The 15,264-nt window shown below is 45.4% G+C and overlaps 1 protein-coding gene across 2 annotated transcripts in view; it reads left to right on the top strand.

Annotated features, from left to right (window-relative positions):
- The first annotated feature begins 223 nt into the window (after positions 1–223).
- CASQ2 (calsequestrin 2) overlaps positions 224–15,264 on the top strand; it is a 68,705-nt gene continuing 53,664 nt past the window's right edge. For both annotated transcript variants that reach the window (XM_035727381.1, XM_027613271.2), the window contains exon 1: positions 224–652. In XM_035727381.1, coding sequence (XP_035583274.1) covers positions 419–652 — 234 coding nt within the window. In that variant the 5' untranslated portion in view covers positions 224–418. The remainder of the gene's footprint in view (positions 653–15,264) is intronic.

The following is a 15,264-nucleotide window of genomic DNA, read 5'->3' as shown; positions in this document are numbered from 1 at the left end:
CCTCTTTCCCTCCTGCCTCCTCCCTTTCCACCACTCTGACAGACTATATCAGCGAATCCCTCAACAGAGTCATATCTAACTTTTTTATTCATTGCATGATTTATTTTTAGCCTGAAACAACTGCATCCTAAAAATGGAGTTCCTGATGAGACAGGGGCTGGGCCAAGCTATGCGAGGTATCTGGGGCTTGGCCGCTCAGCCTGGCCCTCAGTCTCCGCACGCATGTGTCCTGAGCCCACGAGTACTGCTAGTTGGAGCCCAGGCGGTGGGGAGTCAGTCCTCAGGCCCAGAAGGGACAGAGGGGAGGGACCAAATCCGCCTCTCTGCTCCCTACTTCCCTCAACCAGTCCTCTGAGAGTCTTCCGTCTGCTTTCCCGTACTCAGTCTTTCTGGGAAAGTAAAACTAAACTTTTCCCAGATGAAGAGAACGCATCTGTTCATCGTGGGGCTTTACCTGCTGTCCTCCTGCCAGGCAGAAGAGGGGCTCAACTTCCCCACGTATGATGGCAAGGACCGCGTGGTAAGTCTCACTGAGAAGAACTTCAAGCAGGTTTTGAAGAAATACAGCATGCTTTGCCTCTACTACCACGAGTCCGTGTCTTCAGACAAAGTCGCACAGAAACAGTTCCAGCTGAAAGAAATTGTGCTCGAGGTAAGCAGGGGGCCTGCTGACTACGTTGTCCCAGTGAGCACAGGCTGACCAGCGGCTGGGATGCGGGAACGCGGGTGCGGAGACTCTGTCCTGAAGTCTGGCTGCATTTTAGTCTGGTTTGAATATGAAGATATTCTTGTTGCAAAGCTGGGCTGTGGGAAGAGCAAAGGGTGGGTCCCGGCTCCGAAAATGAGGGCAATTAGACGTGTTGTACAAGGCACAGTTCTGACTTAAACTCTGTCACATGATGGTCCTCTTGACTTTTCAAGGGCAATAGTCCCAAGCAACTCTTTTTCTGAGATAATGTTAAAGCTATCATGGAGAAGCCTGGCTGAAATGCAATTCAGAGATGATTTGTGGGTTTCATCCGTTGTGCTAACTCCCCACCTCTGCTCCCTGAAGTTTCCCCACAATCCTGGAGAGACAGGAGGCATTTGACCTTGCTTCCCTCCATGGGTCAGATGGGGAATATCACAAAGTGATCTTCGCCTCTTGTGATTTGGGGTCAGTCAACATTGCACAGAGTACATGTGTGAAGATCTGTAGCTGCACGTTAATTAACGGGGATTTTTTTTTTTCCTCAGAAAGTTCTTGGTGTGTGTTCAGGGCAGATGCTGAAGTCAGTTCTTATTTTATCTGCATTACATGGGCTGTTTGTGAGCCTGGCACAGGGGCCCATTCTATAATCCTTGGTGAATGCCCCAAGGCTGATTCCCGCAGCACCTCCTGGACAGTGTAAGGTTGCTTACACTTCAGGAGCACCTGTGAATGCCAGGAATTCTAGTAGTCACCAAGATGCCTTCTCAGCCCCATGCTCAACCCAGGCATAAACCTGGGGACAGGGTTATTTGAAAATCACAGCAGCTTATTAACTAGCACATCAGAAAGCTCAGCTTAATCAAATACTTCGATTGACAGAGTTACCATATATCAAACACATGTAGATTTGAATCCCCCTTCCAAAATAGATTCTAATAAATTCCGTGAAAACCATCTCAAATATAGTAAAATATCTTTGGTAATTTAAAAAGTACTTCAGAATCCTAAGTGTCTTCTGATCATCATACAAACACCTATTTTCAGAGCTCTTCTGTAGGGTGGTGTGGTTGTTACAGAGAGCTTGGGTTGACAAAGAGCTAAGCATTTTAAAAATATCATCACTACCATCATATTTTTCCTCAGGCTTATCCTGGGGGCTGGAAGTGGAAATTCAGTTCCCTCTATGGGTTGCAAGCAAAGAGAAAGCAGGGACAGTTTTTAGATCTTTGTACTATATGTGGGAACATCAGAGGCTGGAAAAAACCAGGGTATATAGCATAGCTGCTGCTTAGCCCCTGAAATCCTCGCTCACATCATCACCTCTGTTTCAAACTGCCCTACTCAGTTATCGAGAGACATTTTTCTGAAAAAGTTCATTGAAGTCATAAGGATTCTACCCTATATGCTCATCACTGTCTGGTAGCCTAGAACTCAAAAAGAATGCCAATACAATAATGACCTCCCATTTCTGATTCCCCAGCATATTAAAACACATACACACACACTCCCTCAAGAACATATCTTCCCCCAAAGACCTAGGGCCAAGTAGACCTGAGAAGGGACTTCCCCTGGGCTCACCATCCCTTCAGACACCTTTGATCCAAGAGTGCCTGGCAGACACCGATGGGACATAGGTGATATCCCACAGGCTGTAAAAGTGAAGTGGACATCATTAGGGGGAGAAAGACACAGAACTTGGAGTCAGGAGATCTAGCTTATATTCTGGCTTTGCCTTTCCTGGGCACATGATATAGGGTAGGTTACTTAATTTCTCTGAGTCTCTTATCTATAAATAGGGAAAAAATAATCATCATATACGTGTAAGAAATAATTAAATAATAATATTTATTGGATGTTTACTGTGTATGGAGACTGTTCTAAGCACTTTGGGTATGTTAGTGTGTTGAATCCTTACAGTATTTCTATGACATAGGCATAGTTCCTATCCCCATTTTACAGAGGGGGACATTGAGGCACAGAGAGGGTAAGTTGTCCAGGGTCACTCAACTAGTGCAGGTGAAGGCGGTCTTAGCCCCTGCATTGCAATACTGCTGTAACCAAATGAGGTGATGTTTAGTTAGCTGTTAGATACCCTGCTGTGGATCCCTTATGGAAGAAGGGCAAACAAAAAGCTACAGTGCAAGGGGGTCTTTGTAATAGTAAAGCGAGTTCTAAGGTTCTCTGAGAGCTCAAAGAGCAAAAGCCCGGCTCTCTGGCAGAGATGTGGAAGGCATGACAAGGAAGAACTGGTTTGTGACAATGAGTAGAATTTACCAGGCAATAAGCAAGGGCTGGGGAAGGAACTGCAAGAGCAAGGATTCTGAGAGCAATCAAGTATTTCCTCACCAAATTTTCCTAAAATTTGGTCATGAGGGCCTCATTCCTTTAGGGTAGGGTTTTTGTCCCTACTTGGTTAAGGCCCTATGGGCAAGTCCTTTAAAATGTTGCCAATCACTTGTACCTGCCTCTGACCAAGTTTGAGTCCTGAGTGAGAACAAGGTTTGATAAGTGGAAGGGAAGTAGGGAAACAATGTAAGTTCACTAAAAGCTTGGGCAGAAAAAGGGCTAGTAAAATGACACCAGAAGGCACCAAGCTCAAACTGCTGTCCAGTTTGGCTGGGTCTAGCTCTAGAAGGCACCAGGGGTGGTGTGGTCCAGCTCTAGAAGGCACCAGGGGTGGTGTGGTCCAGCTCTGGAAGGCACCAGGGGTGGTGTGGTCCAGCTCTGGAAGGCACCAGGGGTGATGCAGGGTACATAGTTTGGTGGAGGTGTTCTGTAGAGGCTTGCTGAATGAATGACATGTCAGATGAAATGTTGCCTTGAGAACCATCTAGATTGTTCTGAACTCTTTACTTCAGAGTTGTGGCTTTGTAGTGATGGGACTCAAGCAGCTGGTAATCCTGATTCCTGGTTGGGCATTTCATCCACAAAATAGCACATACTCACTGAGAAATGTCAGAATACATGGAAAAGAAAAAGAAAGGCAATAGAAATCGATGCAGAAAGAAACACAGTTCATATTCTGAGAGATTTCTCTCCCATATTTTCTGTCTATATGTAAACATACATTTTTCAATGGGTTTGTACCATTTATACGGTTTTGTTTCCTGCTTTTTTCATTTTAATATATTGTGAGTATTCCCGTGTCATTACAGAGTTTTATATTCTTGACAAACATAATGTTAATGCTGGCCTAGCATTCTATTGTATGACCATGCATATTTTTAAGACAATTGGCCTATTTTGGGATGTTGACACATTTTTCAGAGTTTTAAAAATCTTTGTTTAGATTTTTGTTGTATAGTTTTAATGGAAATTCTTTGACTTTTTTTTAGCTAGGTGGAATTTTTTCCGTAAAATTATCTGCCATTTACATTTTTTTCTCCCATGAATTATTTTTCTGTGCCTTTCCGCCAGTTTTCTATTGAGGTGGCAATACCATTATAAAGGGAGTTGCAATTTTATATGCTGTCAAGACAGTACACGGAGTTACACCGCAGTGGCCAAATTCTATTAGCATCACAGAACTCAGACCCAAGAGGGGGATCTGCCCAATGATTTCAATTCCTCCTTGCTCTTTTGTTTCTTGCTTCTACTTCCCCCTTGAAACTGTAATGCAATCCACTGCTGCTATCATGTGTTGCCAGAGAGAGTCCTCCAACGTCATCGATCTCTCTCAGGTTGGAACGCTTGAGAGGTGGTATGCTCCAAAACATGGGCTTCCGAATCAGATAGACTTGGGTCTAGTTCCCAAGGAAGAAGTCTGTCTGCGTTCAGGCTCCTTATTTGTAAGGTGGAGACAGTGGTGGTGTGACGATGAGTTAGCATGGCAAGAGCATGTCACGTACCTTCCAGGCACATGGAAGGTACGCGACAAATATTGGCAACTTGCAGCCCACACTCCCCTCTGCAGTGATAATTTTAGACACCACCCAGCCTAACCCCATCTCTTTACAGACTGAGGACACCAGGCCACTTGCAGAGAGCTTAGGACTGGTAACATGGTGCCATGTTGCTTATTCACAGCCAGCTAAGCCCCAGAGAGCAGGAGGGACTTGCCTTGCTCACAGATTCTTGATGTCTGCCCCCCATGTGCAGCTCTCCTTCTGATCTCCAAGGCTTTGCTGAGTCTGTGCTTGATACACTTAGCCACTTTGCCCACGCCATTCATGAGCTAGACCCTTCCACATTCTCAGTCACAGTGCAGTCTATCTTTGAAGGGTGCTTCCAGTTTCCTTCCAGCTCCTTCTAACTTACTCTTTCTCTCCACGGAGACATATGTTAAAGTTCTCCCTCTGGATTGGAAGCTTCCCGGGGGCAACCTGAATTCAAAGAAAACTTGGTGATAGAAGAAGTGGAAAAAGCAAATGGAATCAAATTCATATGGTCAAGGACCAAAATCTGATTGTGAGTCAAAAACACAGCTGGATGAACGATCTGGGGGTGTGACAATGTGGCAGAAATGTACTTGGATGGCAGAAGGAGTCTGAGCGGGCTGTGCATAAGCTATATGGCATCCACATTAGGAATACCTGAGCTCCCTGGAAATGGCATGCTAAACACCCAACCCGGGTATGGGAACTGTTTACTTCTTCCTGCCCTGCCTGCCTTCACACAGATATTATCCCCAAGTCCAAGGCCCACTTCCTTTCCTCTATGCCACTCCCCTTCCAGGAAAACAGCATTCCAGCCTGACTAAGAAGAAAGGAAAAAGGACCAAAACTTTTTCCTAGTGAGCTTCATGCTCATATAGAAATAATGTTTTGCTACCTCAACATCTCTAGAAGGAAAGGAGAAAGGAGACATGCATGGACCTCGGTTGTAGGATCTCTGGGCGTTCTATATCACATCTCATGTTCAAAGTTGGTACTATTAACTGTGTACGTGTGTTTTGTTGGAGCGACTAAATAAGCCAGCCTGTAACCAATATGCATTTATTGGATTGGGAGAAACCATGGGGGATCTTCTCAGGCAAGTTATGGAATGTTTTAGAACATGAAAATAAGTAATGTGAATCCCTGAACAGAAATATCAATTCATCAAATATCCGTTGTTCTTATCGGACTCTGAGTCACGTTAGCATGAATACATGAATGAATGAGTCAGTGAACAGATGATGAACGAGCTGTGCTTTCCTCATTGTGAACGGTGACCACCGCTTCGGTTGTTTAGGATGAGCTAGGTCCCTTAGATGGGCAGGCAGCCTGGGGTCTTGCAGGAATAGCCACACCATCCTGGTAGTTGCATGGCAGGTTGACCCAGTGCTCCTGGTACTTTTCAACAGACCTCAGCTAGGGTGCGAGGTCAGAGGCTGCTCCTCAGCATCCACCTGTGGAGACCTTCTGTTCTTCCTGCTTAAGGAGGTCTCACTTCCGCTCACCACATAAAAGCTGCTGCCATCCACATACAACCTGCTTTCTCCTAGGCCCTCTTAGATACTGAATACAGCATCATCACATAAAATGATTGGAAATGGCCTGTTTACCAGTAGGAAGACAGCTTGTTATGACCAATTTTCCAGTGCTGGTAAACAGATTATTTTTCAATAATTGATGGTGATTCTGGCACAGATTATTTATTAGGCCCTGTCGGGGGTGGGGTGGCTGGTTTCACCATCTGTAGCAGAATCAAGAATCAGAATCCTGGTCAATGTAGGGCTCTGGGTTCTGTTGCTATTTAAGGAAGTCTCTTGATACTGCTGCTCCCAGTCTACCAAGGTCCCTAACAGACTGAGCTCCCTTCTCTATTCAGAACATAGTCTCCTAATCAATTTGCATATCAGTGAAATCTCTTTGGCTGGGAGTGAGTGATTCAACCTCTTTAGACCCTGCAGTATGCCCAATGTCATTGACATGACTCTCGTGCATTTTCTGAGCATGGCCGTCCTCTTATATCCAACTTCAGATGAGGGAGCCATGCTCAGGAAAAGCAGACAACTGGAGCTCGGAGTCCCTGAAATTCTCTTACACTTGCTTCTTGATCCAGAGCAAGTCATGGCTAGGCACCTCATTTCACGCATCTATTAAACCAGTCATGTAGTTTCTATCAGTGAGTTAAAAGACTTAAATGAAAGCACGTGAATAAAAATTTCTTACAAAATTATAAGAAGCTGTACACGAATCAGATATTATTTTGTTATGCTGATTACTATTTAGGAGATTAATCTATGTAGAATGCCTAAACGGGTGCCTGAAATATACCCAGTGCTTATCAAATGCTAATTCTCTTTACCTGTTGCTTGAAATTTAGACCATGTTCTTGGCCAATTGTAATAGTTCTCAACCTTGGCTACATACTGGAATCACCAAGAGTTTTTAAAAAAATACTGGCTCCTGGGTGCGCCTGCGTGGCTCAGTTGGTTGAGCCTCCAACTCTTGGTTTTGTCTCAGGTCATGATCTCAGGGTCGTGAGATTGAGCTCTGCATCAGACTCTGCTCAGAGGGGATTCTGCTTGCGATTCTCTTTCTCCCACTTCCTCTGCCCTACCCCCCACCCCCCACTCACATGTGCACTCTTCCTCTCTCTCTCTCTCTCTCAAATAAAACTTAAAAAAAAAATACTGGTACCTGGGTCTCCTCCCCCCAGATACTGATTTCATTGGTGATGGGGTAAGGGATGAATCCAGGTACTACAGTTTTTAAAAGCTCCGTGGGTGATTCTCATGTGCAGTCAAGCTTGTGGACACATGAGACTTGATGCTCAGAATGCGGACCCCAGAGCACGGGCAAAGGCATCACCTGGGTGCTCGTTACATTTAAATGGGATCCTCCAAGTGATTCATAGGCATGTTAAAGTTTGCAAAGCACAGCTGTGGTCTCTTGAGAAAATTTCTCTGGAGAAATTTTCCAGATAACCAGAATCGTGTTGCAACTACTTGATCTTTGGTCCGTTGACTCTCTCAAATGGTGTTGGAGCTGTTAGCATACCCCTGGTTTGAACTGCGGGCATAAATTCGTTCTGGGGCTGTAGGGGTTCAGGTCTGCTCTAGGACCAAACAAGCCTCTTAGTATTCTCCCACTGTCCCCTCTCACAGCTAATGACTAACATCTTGGACCTCCTTAAAAAGGGATGCTTGGGCCCATGGGAAGACTTACCCTACTTCTTTTGTCAGGGTACAGGATACGCCTTCAGAAGGGAAAAAACCATTTATTTGGTTGCTGTGTCACATTGCCCTTTTCCACAAAGAAATGACAAATCTAAGACCCTGGAGAATATGGGATAACGTGTTTGACAGGAAACTATGGGAAAGCTGTTTAAAGCAAACTAGTAAGGGTTCTATAGCTTGAAACAACCCTATGACCACCCAAAGAGAAATATTCATTCTTTCATTTATCCATCACATATTCATACCTGCTTCCTTCAAGATGCAGATGAGGGGTGCCTAGGTGGCTCAGTCAGTTAAGCAGCTCACTCTTGGTTTCGTCTCAGGTCATGATCCCAGGTCCTGGGATCAAGCCTGGGTTGGGCTCCGAGCTCAGCGTGGAGTCTGCTTGAAGAGTCTCTCTCTCCCTCTCCTCCCTCTTCCTCTGCCCCTCCCCCTGGCTCATGTGCTCATTCTCTTTCTCTCTCAAATAGATAAATAAATCTTTTAGAAAATCTTAAAAAAAAAAACAAAATGCAGATGACATGGCTCCCTATAGCTAAAGAGATGTTCTTTTATTAATGCTAAGAACTCACTTCCTTTAGTTCTTTGCTTAAATGACACTTTATGAAAGAAGTTATTTCCCTGATCTCCATAGCCCACTCTCCGAGCACTCCTTTTAACCTCTCTTCCTTACTCTGTTTTTCTCCTAGCACTCAGCTGACACATTGCCCATTGTTTGACACCCTTACAGAATGTAAAATCCACAAAGGCAAAGGCAAAATGTTCTCTTCATTGCTGTATGCCAGCACCTACGTTAGTGTCTGGCTCATGGTGGGCACTCAGCAGTGTTTGTTGAGTGAATGTTAAATGAACAGAAGAGAAGAAGGAGAAGGGAGATAGCACTTATTATGAATTTACCATAAACGATACCCAATATGGGCACTTTATATATATTATTTTACTTAATTCTTACAGCATTTTTTCACAATGTATGCAAAGAAATGATCCCAAAAGTTAAGTAGAAATTGCCCGAGGTCAAAAAGCTATAAAATGGCAGAGCAGGAATCAGGATTTGAACTCATATCTATTTGGTTCCAAATGACATGTTCCTTCCATGACACCAAGGAACAGCTGAAAGGGATTGCTTTGTGTTTGTAAGCAGTGCCAACTTACAAAGGGACAAGTGTCTTTAATTTGTATTCTGGATTTTCACCCACACTTGAGCAACATTTAATTGTACAGTAGGACTATGTTGTACCGAAATGACCAGTGTGAGCAAATGGGCTAATGCTTCACACCTACTTAGGATTTAAAAGAAATCCAGCAAAACCTGGATGGATGGATGGTTGGATGGATGGATGGATGGATGGATGGATGAAAAGAGAGAGAAGGAAAGGCAAGTAATTATAAATCTATTGCCTATATCAAAAATATATTTCTCCCGGATCTCTTTTTAAAGTTAAATTAATTTTAAAAAAGCATTGAGTGGAAAGGCATAAAATTAGGTTGACTCTGTCAGATTCAGGGATGTTTTGTCATCCTTGATTCATCCCACTGAAAAATGGGTAAAACTGATTTTTTTTAAAACCACAGGACACTCAGTCTCAAGGATATATCCAGCACAAGCAGAAACCTCTGGGCTCTGTAAGGCTGACCCTGCCTTCAGACCTATTAGCACTGGCAAATGTCCCTACGATTGCATTTCTAAGCCCCAAGAGAGGAAGGCAAAATGAACTTGCTGGAGTCAAGTAAATCTACAGATGGAATGATGTGGGAGCTGTGGGCAGAGAATAGCAACACACACAGGATTCAGGTATTTCTTCCAACTGTTCACTGCCCAAAAATGGCATCCTCCAAACTTGCACCTGCTGCCCTCTGTAAAATCAGATGAGGTCAGGCTTATTTTGGTTTGGCTTTGAGAAAGAGTCCTCCCCTAGAGCCAATGCCCTCTCAGACAATGTGTACCCATGCCCACTCTGAAATTGCAGATCTCCTTAGAGCCCAAGTGCCGCCCAAATATCTGATGAGAGTTTACTGTGCACTTCCCAGGGGCAGATGGTGGAAAGACAGAAGTGCTATTAGAAGATCATGGCTTGAATTGATGGAAGGAGATTAATTCTCCTTCCACCTAGAGAATTAATAGAGATTTTACAAGATGGAAAACACACTGTTGATCCAGAAGTTTTTAGACCATTGGAACTTTCTTCTCTCACTCTAATACTGGATTCCGAACAGGGTGTCTGGCCATGATATCCATTAGGTAGACTTCCTACCAATGTTATACATTTTTTTAAGTGGAGACCTGAGATACCATGAAAGTCACCACTACAAGGCTATTATAAGGTAAAGCAGTAAGATAAAAAGTCAGAAATAAAATGTTTCAGAATCACACAGTTTTTCTTTAAAAACAGCAGCCCCCTCTCTTGTAGTTTGAGCTTCACTGGTTGGTCTAAAGGATTTTCGTATCAACAGCTCAGCCTTAGCATCTAAAGTGACTTCTTCCACCAAGAAAGCCAGCCCTCCAAAGTACCGAGTCTGTACCACAGAGCCTGGGAGGCTCCCTCTTCTATCAGCTGAATGTGATTTTATCCAGATAAGCTGTTTCTGTTTGGCCGGCCATGCAGGAAGATGGCCAGTGCGCCATCTTGCAGTGTGCTGGGCCGGGCAGGCCAAAGCCGCTTCTGAGTGCCCACAGAGCCTGTTCCAGGAGTGCCTGCCGCCCCATGCCAGGCAGGCCTCTCCTCACCATCTGCTGTGTGCTGGGCAGGGAGGCAGACCAGGCGAGCCAACAGGTACTCCCTCACACACTCACCTGCCTCTACTTCACACCGACACGCACAGCCAGTTTGGCTCAGGACACCAAATGGATCTGACATTTATTTATGAAGGAAACAAAGCATCCCCCAGATTTACAGGAAAAAGTGAATGCGACGCTCAATATTGCCTGACAAAGAAGCACACGCTCTGGAGTGAGACCCACCTGGTTGCAGTCCTTGTGGTTGCGTATGGTCACAAGCAGGTCACTTGGCTCCTCCAGGCTTCCTTGTAACAATACCTTCAGGATAGAGTCTTACAGAGAGAAAAGAGGTGATGTGTAAAGTGAGTGGCACATGTGTCGTGCCCAATAAAGGGCTGTTACTGAGATTTCTGTGTACGCGAAAGCATGTCACAAGCTCCAGCTCGCCCCACCCGCTGGATATCCGTGGTTTGTTGTCATTAGCGGATGCCATCAAAATAAATACTGGTCACACGTTTCATAAAGTTCAGTCAAGCAGGGACAGGTGTCCCTTCTACTTTTCATGGCACTCTGCGGGAGCAGCAAGTCAAGAGCTCCTGGTCTTGTCATTGTTTTACATTTAAGAGGCCTCTCTATCAGCTGAAGCACCCTCTGCCTTTTTCTTTTCTTTTCCTTTTATTTTTTTTTAAAGATTTTATTTATTTATTTGAGAGAGAGGGAGAGCACGAGTTGGGGAGGGGGGCAGAGGGAGAAGAAGAAGCAGGTTTCCCCCAAGCAGGGAGCCAAACGCAGGGCCCAATCCCAGGACCCTGAGATCATGACCTGAGCCAAAGGCAGACACTTAACCAGTTGAGCCACCCAGGCGCCCCCTTTTTTTCCTTTTTTCTTTCTTTCTTTCTTTCTTTCTTTCTTTCTTTCTTTCTTTCTTTCTTTCTTTCTTTCTTTCTTTCTTTCTTTCTTTCTTTCTTTCCTTTCTTTCTTTCTTTCTTTCTTTTTTTCTTTCTTTCTTTCTTTCTTTCTTTCTTTCTTTCTTTCTTTCTTTCTTTCTTTCTTTCTTTCTTTCTTTCCTTTTTTTCCTTTCTTTCTTTCTTTCTTTCTTTCTTTCTTTCTTTCCTTTTTTCTTTCTTTCTTTTTCTTTCTTTCTTTCTTTCTTTCTTTCTTTCTTTCTTTCTTTCTTTCTTTCTCTTTCTTTCTTTCTTTTTCTTTTTCTTTCTTTTTTTTTTTTTTATAAGGTGCACCAACCTATGGCAGGTTTAGTTAAAAAGGGGCCGATCTCTCCCTTGCTCCAGGAACGTAGTGACTACTTTGTGGGACTCTTGAGACAGGCTGAGGAGGCGGCTACCAGGAGAAGTCAGGTTTGGGGCTGCCAGATGACATTTTCACCACCTCTTGGGCACAGAACTCTGCTGACAAAAATGGTAAGGGGCATGGCCTGGTCCCATGTCAGCCAAAGCCATTAAAAAAAAATGCCATTGCAATAATGCTTTCAGTATGAAAAGGAAAAAAACCTGGCCTTTCTCATTCAGCCAGTTTGGACATCACAAGATGCTACATGATAAAAGATTGGGATTGTGTGTTAAAGACAGTTGTCAAGCAGTGGGTCTCAGTGTGTGGGCCTGGGACCAGCATCACCAAGGATGTATTTCTTGTCATAAATGCAAATGCTTGGGTCCCACTGCAGACCTGCTGAATCAAAAACTGAGGTGGGCCCAGGAATCTGTGTTTTTACAAGGCTTCCCTCCAGGTAATGCTGAAACCACCAGGTTAGTGTCACGGGGTTGCCCCAAGTGAATTTAGAAGGAACAAACATTCCCTAAGCACTTGCTTCCATGCTACTTCTGCAAGAATTAGATCTCATTTTTAAAGGTTATTTATATATGTATGTATGTATGTATTTATTTTATTTTTTTTAAAGATTTTATTTATTTATTTGAGAGAAAGAGAATGAGAGATAGAGAGCACGAGAGGGAAGAGGGTCAGAGGGAGAAGCAGACTCCCCGCCGAGCAGGGAGCCCGATGAGGGGCTCGATCCCAGGACTCCAGGATCACGACCTGGGCCGAAAGCAGTCGCTTAACCAACTGAGCCACCCAGGCTCCCTGTATGTATGTATTTATTATTTGACAGAGTGCACGTGCGAGAGCGCACAAGTAGGGGGTGTGGCAGGCAGAGGGAGAGGGAGAAGCAGACTCCGCACTGAGCAGGGAGCCTGATGTGGGGCTCGATCCCAGGACCCTGGGATCATGACCCGAGCTGGAGGCAGATGCTTAACGACTGAGCCACCCAAGCACCCTAGATCTCATTTTTAGATTAGAAAATTGAGATCAGAGAAGTTGGGACCTGCTCAGAGTCTCAGTAGTGGAGCCAGGATTTGGCCCGGGGCTTCTCTGAGCCCAGGTGCAGAGAGTGGAATGTAATGGACGAGAGCCTGGACTCTGGAGCCACAGTGTCAGGCTGGAACCCAGCTATGTTACTGAAGTGCTGTGTGGCCTTAGGCAAGTTGGTTGACCTCTCTATGCCTCCAATTCCTCATCTACAAACTTCTGTTTTTGTGGGTTTTGAGAAGATCCAGTAAGATAATCCATGTAAGGGACTGGAGCAGTATCTGGCATATAGTAAACACCCAATGGGTGCTATTTTTATTATTGTTATGCTGCTTCTCAACGTGGTGGAAAGAACACACAGCTTTGGTCCTTGGGTCTCTTCCCTGGCATTGACCAAAGACAGAGCCTAAGAGCGCCAGCAGAAACAATCAACAATCTCCCTCTTCCCCAAAGCTCTGTCGGAGGCCACCCATTCCAGCCTCCAGAGGCCGCAGTATTTACTCCCATCTCATAAAATAGGTGTTCCACTCCCTCGCCTGCCTCTTGCATGGGGCCATCACGTGCCAATGCCCAGCTATACATAGCCTGGGCCTCATCTGAGGGTGGCAGAAAGTGACAGATTACCGGGGATAAACGTCAGCTCTCCAGTTCCAAGGGAGGACACGCAGTTGTTGAATTACTTGACATGTCGCCAGATGGTATCAGGGACAGTGGGTGAAAACAGTGTGTTTCTTGGCTTACATGGAAAAAGCAGGATTGTAGCCAGGGTATTTTTAATGACCGGCCTGAGGGACATTTACTTTGAGCAAAGATCTGTGACATTTATCCCCAGGCTCCCCAGTCCTCGATTTTGTGCAGATTCTTGACCCTGCAGAAGGTACCCCTCCCGCAACACTCAGTTCCCTTTAACGGAACCGCCCCTGCCTTCCCCACCTTCCCTCTGACCATGAGATGTGGTACCAATGTAGCTTTCTTCAGTCCATTCCGGGAGTTGAGGAGTGCCATGAAGGGACTGCACTTGAAGGGACAAACACGGGGCCCCTGATGGTCTGCATCTGATGTCCCAAGGCCCAGGGAGTGGTCACGTGGCTCTTGGAACATGCCCCCTAGTGCTGCTGGATGACTCTCTCCTGCCTTTCATGGGCAGACTTCTTGAACCAGTGATCCACACCTGCTCTAACATGTCCTTGCCACCCACTCAACTGCTTAACTCCCAGTGGTTTGGCTTTTGGCCCAGCTCTTCTCTAAAAGGTCACCAGTGACTTACCAGTCCTGAGAGGAGAGACCTCGTGGTGGTCCCACTGTCCGTGACTGCCGTCAATACTTGATCCAACCACCTGCTCCTTCTCGAGCTTCTCTCCTGCCATGCCTTTGGAGTCACCACACTATGTTCCCAGTCCTCCTCTGATTTCTGCCCCCCCACTCCTCCCTGCCTCCAGGGCACACTCCTCTTTCTGCTCTTGTTTCTTCTGAGATGGCCAGTCTTCCACCCTGTGGTTTTCTCACACACTGGCCTCCCTGAAGATGCCACCTGCCCTTATGCCCCTACCTTTCACCTCCACTGCTCCGTATGGGACCTCTCCCCCTGAGCGCCAGGTTGGCACCTCCAGCACTTGACTGGACTTTGATTGCCATGAACACATTGCATTTAAATCCAAGCTGAGAACTTCGCCTCCGGTTCTGGCATGCCCCCCTGATGTCACTGTTTTGTCCTTCAGTTTGTTCTCTGGCCTCCTCTTTTTGTGAGGTCTCCCTCCCTTCTCTCTCCAAAGCCACGGAAGAGCCGTCAGTCTGACCGACTCTCCATTTGTAACGTCACCTCCCATGTTACATCTGTCCCCTTGCCGCCACCTCAGTCTGAGACCAGTCGTCTTCCATTCAGACAATGGCATCAGCTTCAACTGGTCACCTTTCCTTTCCAGTCTCCTGCCTGTCTGTCTGGTCTACGCCCTCAGATGGACCCTCCTCAAACTCCAATTAGCCATATTGTTCTCCTACCCAGATACTCCCAGCTCAGAACCGCTTGTCCTCATATTCAAATCCTTTACCTTCTTTTTCTTGTGTGCCTTAAATACACCACTCCATTCAGCACCCTCAAATAAGCTCTCTGCTCAAGTAAGCCAGCCTGTTCTATACCCATCCTGCATATCTGCATCTCCAAACCTCCACTTCTGCCATTTTGTCTTCCCGAGACGCCCTCACTGCTAGCCTCTGCCCATCCATGTGCTGCTCCTCGGTCAAGGTCTAAGGGGCCTCTCCTCTCCCAAGCAGTCTCTTCTGGCATTCATTCATTTCCTTGAGAAACTAATTGTGTGTTTAGTTACTGCAAGGTAGTGATGTGGTTCCAGCTCTTCTAATGTTTCAAGGAAAGCCAGAAATCTCAATTTCCATTGAAATTGCTTAATTTAAAAATTTTTACACCATGCTGTA

The sequence above is a fragment of the Zalophus californianus genome, chromosome 4 (assembly GCF_009762305.2).
Source record: "Zalophus californianus isolate mZalCal1 chromosome 4, mZalCal1.pri.v2, whole genome shotgun sequence".
Classification (NCBI taxonomy): Eukaryota; Metazoa; Chordata; class Mammalia; order Carnivora; family Otariidae; genus Zalophus; species Zalophus californianus.
The sequence above is the reverse complement of the archived record's forward strand: the minus strand, read 5'-3'. Positions and strand labels throughout refer to the sequence as shown.